A 6,284-nucleotide genomic window follows, 5' to 3' on the forward strand; every position below is an offset into this window, starting at 1 on the left:
GATTCATTTGTATTGTATTCTTTGAACGAATCCACCATTTTTGTATATATTTGTAATAATTAACATATTGTATACAATCAAGTTATTTGTGTAAATGATGTAACATTTGATAGTTTTTATGTCTTTTTGACAGTATGAGTCACGCCGTTCTCCTAGCTACTTTTCATAGGAATACCCGTCTGATCAGAATCAGTCTCCAAGTCATGAGCCTATATTTACAGATTGATGTGACATATGAGTCAAAAGAGTCACGAGTATGTCTTGTATAATTATTGTGTAAATAGTTGTGCTTTTCACCATAGAGATACAAATATGTTTTACACTACGAGGATCTTATTGACCCATGCTACATTATTCTCTATTATGAGATGATAGTTTTTATTGTTGGTCTGTGCTCGAGACTTTTTTATACCTATAAATGGTTGTTTGATGTCTCGCTTGACCATACAATTAAGATTAATTTCATAATATATAAGACTCCCGACAAGTGTGGTATCAGAACCTCAGCTAAAAAAAGGGGTGCTAACAACTAAAAAAGGGAGTGCATACAATATGAATATAATAAAGAGAGTGAGTATCGATATATAAATATGAAAAGATTAAAAAAACCAAAAAAATATTGAATAAAGAGATTAAGAAGTTGATTTTTTTAAAAGGAAATTAAATTACTAAAAGAAATAAAATCGAAGGGGGCAAAAGTTACAAATTTACAATGAACATCACGTGACATGCAAGTGGCTTTGCCTATTTTTCATCTTTTCACTTTTCCCTCTCACAAAAATTAACTCTGCGCCAGGTTTCAAATTTTCCCTCATTTTCTCCCCTTTTTTTCGACAAATTGCGGCCAAAAATCACACAGGAAAAAAAAAACACCGCAAGCGATGGTGGATACCGGCGATTTCGCCGGCACAATCTGTTCGATCTGCTACGAATCTCTAAACCCCATCACCGAAGATCTCCAATCAGTCACCATCTGCGGCCACGTCTTTCACGAGCTCTGGTAAATCTCTCACCACCCTTTTGAATTTTCCCTCGTTAATCAAACATAAAACCCTAAAAGTTCCGTTCTTTACCTTTTTCTCTACGTGGGTTTTTCGATTTTGTGTAGCTTGCAGCAATGGTTCGAGTACTGTGCGACGTCAAAGAAACGCACTTGTCCTGTTTGCAAGCAAGGTTGTAAGGTGAAAGATGCGTGTCGGCTTTATTTTCAATCGATTGGAGATGTGAAGGAAGGTGGTCTTACTCAGAAGCAGAGAGGGGTTGAGGAAGATGCTGGTGTTTTGCGAAAGGAGGTTAAGAGATTGGAGGGGAAAGTTTCGGGGCTTAGTACTGTGTTGGAGAATCAAACTAAGGAATTGGGTGAGCTTAAAGATGAGGTATTTTGCGATTTCTAGAATGTTTTATTTTTGGGTGTTTTTTGTTTAGCTTAATTTGTTGTATAAATTTATAGGGTTGTTGATTTTGTTTGAAAAGTGTAAAGTGTTATTTGTAATGTTTCTGTAAGAGTGATTTTTTCTACAGTTGCTTGCGGGAAGAAATTCAAGATTCATGCTTTTTTCAGTGACTTGTTATTTTAAGTTGCAATTGAATTTAACAACTTAATAATAACCTTCAAGTGAGTGATTAGTCTCATGATGACTAGAAATAGAAGAAATATTGGATATATTAAAGCATTGATCCATGTACCTAATGCTTTAAAGTTTTGGTATCAAAGTTTCTCAATGGTCCCAAATGTTTTGTTCGTTGCTACTCCCAACGCTATTGGTCAGCGAGCCGCTGTCAACAATAGCAGTAATATTGTTTGGCTTGACACTATTAGTCTGCAAGCCGCTGTCAGCAATAGCGGTTGTAGCGGCCGCTAATTTCTGTCCAAACTCCAAACTGCTAATCCAACTGCTATTGGATCCACTATTTGAATTTTGGGGATAAATTCTCCAAATTCTTCTTTTAAAACAATAATATTTTGTTTTATGGGTATAAATTTCAATATGAACCCTTTGAAGAGTAATATTATGTCATTGCTCACAAATAATTGTTCCTCTCTTCTTCCTACTTTTAGTTCAGTTTTGTTTTATTCTTCTTCACTTTAGGTTCTTAGCTATTATGTATGATGGTCTTTTTAATTTTGTGTATTAGTCTATTTTAAATATTCATGTTTATTTCGAAAACTGGTTTTTAGTCTTTGCAATAGCGGCTATTCCATTATAGAATTTTTTTGGGGTCAGTGCTACACAACACTATTTGAGGTTAACAATGTAGGGGTCACCTCTCTTATATATCCAATATTTTCTCTATTTCTAATTGCTTTGAGACAAATCACTAGCACTTGAATTTAAACAACCTCTGCCTCAAGTGTGAGTTACCTATATCACTAGACTTGATTCACACTAGGGTCTCACTCTCCCTCCCCACTAAACTATGTATGGGCTCTGATACCCCTTTTTAGGGAGCGTCATAAGTAGCAATGGACTAAATGCGTCCAAAATCTAAAGACCTTGACGCCACATCTCCACCTAAAGCCTTAAGGTTTTTGGATTAAATCGTGGTGTCAATGTCTCTTAAGATCCGGACATTTAGCCTCTTACTGCTCCCAATGCTTCCTAACCCACCAGCACCTCAATATGTGGCGGCTTGAGCTTTGGACTAACAGAAATGAGTGGGTGAGTAAGTGATGAGATTCAAACTGTTTCCATCTGATTCAGTTCTTTTCAATAAAATGTATATATTTTCATTCAGATTGATTATTAGTTGTTATCATCAAATGGTAAGTCCCGGCAGTACAATTATTTTGTGCCTAATGAAGCACAAACTTCGACGCGGATACCAAGACACGACATGACACAACACAGTCACTCCAACACCAATAATGTATAAACGTAGGACACCAACACTTGTTTGACTTTTCTGACATGTGTTGAGTGTCACACAAGTGTCGGACACCGTGACATGCCTACTCCTAGAGGTGTCCATGCTTCGTAGGGCTCTATTTCCATCAACGTTTTCATATTTACTGTCTTTTATATTAATAATAGTGATTGGACATAAACTGTCTTTCATATATACTGATATATTTTGAAAAAACATTTGGCAATGGTATTCTTTCAGCTTTCTACTTGCAAGGAGCAGAAAATGATAGAAATAGCATCAAAGAATGAAGCCTTGAGGCAAAACGCATCCATACAAGCCCAGTTTCGTGTGAAATCAACGGTAAATTACCCTGTAACCTTTTGTTCTTTTGTGATAAAATGACAATTTACAGCTCACTTTAACTTTTTTAATCATGCTGGATTAGGAGCTTGAGAAATCAAATTTAGAGCGTTTTAGATTGCAAGAGAGAAATATGGCTTTGGCTAAAGAACTTGCAGCATTGAAATTGTGAGTGGAGCTGCATTTTGATTGAGTATCTTATAATTTGTTCATGATATACTACTTATAGATTTAATTTACATACACTCTCAATATAAACTATCAATCAATCACAATCACCAAATCATTAAACACATTTGATTTTTATCATTGTTTTCACTGCAGAGTGTCTGATTTGGACCTTGGTGAAGACGAGGTTTTGAAGCTTGCCACTTTGGGTAATGGGGCCAACAGTAAAGAAACAGTAGACACTTTGAAACGATCTCTTGTTTTGCGGAACAGGTTAATCTTCTGAATCTTGATTTGTTCACGAAAAGATACTTTGAAATAGTTATTTGGTATCATTTGACTTAAATTCTCTATGGCTTGCCTTGGAATGTAAATTGTGATTGCACCTATTTTTGTAGGAGTTACAAAGAGTTAATGGAAAAGTGTAATCTTCTTGGAAGAGGCGAGGCTCGATATAGTAAAAAGCTTGAGAAGGCTAAAGAGAAGATCAATAAAATGAAGGTAAGTGTTCTGTTTGAATTACATATGTAGGGTATTTTAGACAAGTAAGATGATTTAATCAAAAGAATCAATGCATTCAATGATGTTTTTAATAGGTGTGCATGGTATTAACTCTTAACTTTTATTGGCATTGTTAGGCAAGGGTACAAGAACTGGCGACAGCGATGGAAGTAAAAGAGAATGAATATTTGAAGCTACTAAAAGTTGCCAAGAATATTGAAAGTAAAACCAATTCTAATTCAGATGTATTGATGGCTAACAAGTTTTCTTCAAAAGAGCAGACAAAACAAAGTTCAACACCCAAGTCTGGAATGGATCTGAATAAGGACGACAACAATAAATCTTTAAAATCTTTGAAGATAGATAACTCCAAAGCTACAGAAAATAAGGATGTGGATAATGATTGTATCATTATCGATGAAAATGAATACAAAGATCATAACAAGGCTGATCTAGGAAAGCCAGAAACAGCACCTGTCTCAAAGACTAAAACATCATTGCAAGGAGTATGTAATTTGGACGAGCCTTCAAGATTTGATGTTGACATAGAAATGACTGACATTACTGCTGATATTGCCACTATGGATGAGAATGCGACATTACAAGCCAATGCTAAACAAGCTCAACCAATAGTTAACATTAGAAAGGAAACACCATTGACAACTTCAAGTTCAGGTATGCCGCTAGTTGACTCTAAAAATGTGCATATTTACCCTTATATTTTTTATATACAACCCGTGTAGATTTCGGCCTCCTTCGGATAAACAATTTCATTAAAGACTCATAGTACAAGTGCATATCTTATAAGTGCTTATGTATAAGTTATTTCTCTATAACAGAAGATAAAATTAAGTCAAATTGTTTTCCTAAACTATTTTAAAGAGCTGAAGAAAATAAGCTGACAACAACTTGTGAACATGTCAGAAGATGTTTTTGATCAACATCCATTTGGTTGCATCTCACACGTACACATGCTAGTAGATAAACTCAAATGAATCTATCCAAAAAAACTTATTATGAAACATATGTAAACTTGAAATTGAATTTCTTCATTCTCATTCACCTCCAGTGGACATATGCTTTTCTGGTGGATTGCTTGGTCCTGATGGATCTCAACGATTCTTGGGTAAATGGTGCAAGCGTGGACAAAATGGTGAATCCACAAAAGGAAATTTGATATCTGTAGGAGCTGATGGTAGAGGTGGCACAGTCAAAGTTCTAAGGAATCCAAGCCAAGCCTCCTTGGTAAGTTATGTACTTTTGTTGAAGAGTTAAGTTTTAATACAATGATAGTGTATGGATTCTTATGTCTTATCAAAATTTCCTTGATTTGTAGTCCCTTTTCTATTATGTTATAGATTCTAAGTGCCAGCATTAGTATCTTCACTATCTTCGTAGGTTGTTTATGCATTAATTTGCTGGTTTAGCTTAAATCTGTAAGTGACTTGAGGAGTTATTGGTTTGCAGGATGGTAAGGAAAATTCGGTAGCTTTAAAAAGGTTGAAGGTTGGACCTAATAAAGCAAGTGGTATGCAATCCAGGGGGCGCCTGCAGATTGAACACTTTTTTGGGAGAGTCAATCAGTAATTTCATTGGTCTATGTCTTTGGCCTTGTGATGTCTTTGTTGCATAGAGCAAAGGAATGCATCCAGTGTCAAGAAGGAAACCAAGTAGAAGATTGTATATCAGTTTTTTGGTATAGTGTTTGTCACATTGGATCCAAACCTTTTTTTTTGGGACAGTTTTCATTAGTTTGGATCAAAACATTTTTTTTGGGACAGTTTTCATTAGTTTGGATCAAAACCTTTTTTTTGGGAGAGAGGATGTTGATCAAACTTGTTTCAAAACAGAGTGAACGATTCCTTGGATTCAGGATATGACCAAATGGCAAAACTGGTTTTTGATCTTTAACTTAAAATCTGCATGCATTAAGGTTCTATCTTCGACTAAATTCTGGTTACCTTAAGGTAAAACACGTTGATCCTAAATATGATTTTATTAGATTAGATGTCATGTAAATAAAAGGACACTACGCGATGGAGTTCTTAGATGTTTGTTTGTGTCTTCATTGAGCCATCCAGCGAACTCATTTCTTTTAATTCACGTAGGTTTAAACTTGAACTTTGCTATGATTACATGCTGATTAACAATGGCCAACTATCATCTTTTGTTCATGGCCATCATAGTTTACAAGTAGTATTTTTTCTTTCCCTTGAATCAGTGGTGGTGGTGGTTGGGCTGCAATCTCTTCTGCTGGTTTAAGTTACTGTTTTTCAATTTCTGTCTCCAATCTTACCTCATATCTTTCTGTTTTCTTTATAAAATTACATTTTGATTTGTTCGTGCAATCCTTTTTATATATGCGTCAAATAGAAATTCAGCTTAGAGTTGACCTTACATACAAGGTT

General features: G+C 35.2%; 1 protein-coding gene across 1 annotated transcript; it reads left to right on the forward strand.

Annotated features, from left to right (window-relative positions):
* The first annotated feature begins 768 nt into the window (after positions 1-768).
* On the forward strand, positions 769-6,284 carry LOC131618322 (uncharacterized). The gene is made up of 9 exons (XM_058889566.1): positions 769-1,000; positions 1,109-1,376; positions 3,106-3,207; positions 3,293-3,375; positions 3,532-3,648; positions 3,774-3,876; positions 4,014-4,551; positions 4,946-5,121; positions 5,344-6,284. The coding sequence occupies exons 1-9, from the start codon at positions 882-884 to the stop codon at positions 5,461-5,463; spliced, it is 1,626 nt and encodes a 541-aa protein (XP_058745549.1). The 5' UTR covers positions 769-881; the 3' UTR covers positions 5,464-6,284.

The sequence above is a fragment of the Vicia villosa genome, linkage group LG7 (assembly GCF_029867415.1).
Source record: "Vicia villosa cultivar HV-30 ecotype Madison, WI linkage group LG7, Vvil1.0, whole genome shotgun sequence".
In the NCBI taxonomy this organism is placed as follows: domain Eukaryota; kingdom Viridiplantae; phylum Streptophyta; class Magnoliopsida; order Fabales; family Fabaceae; genus Vicia; species Vicia villosa.

Bases quoted from the DNA above. Each gene is read 5' to 3' on its own strand.
- LOC131618322 (XM_058889566.1), top strand. From the start codon at position 882: ATGGTGGATACCGGCGATTTCGCCGGCACAATCTGTTCGATCTGCTAC. The intron at 1,001-1,108 runs GTAAATCTCTCA...GATTTTGTGTAG, and splicing joins CACGTCTTTCACGAGCTCTG to CTTGCAGCAATGGTTCGAGT. The intron at 3,376-3,531 runs GTGAGTGGAGCT...TTTTCACTGCAG, and splicing joins GAACTTGCAGCATTGAAATT to AGTGTCTGATTTGGACCTTG.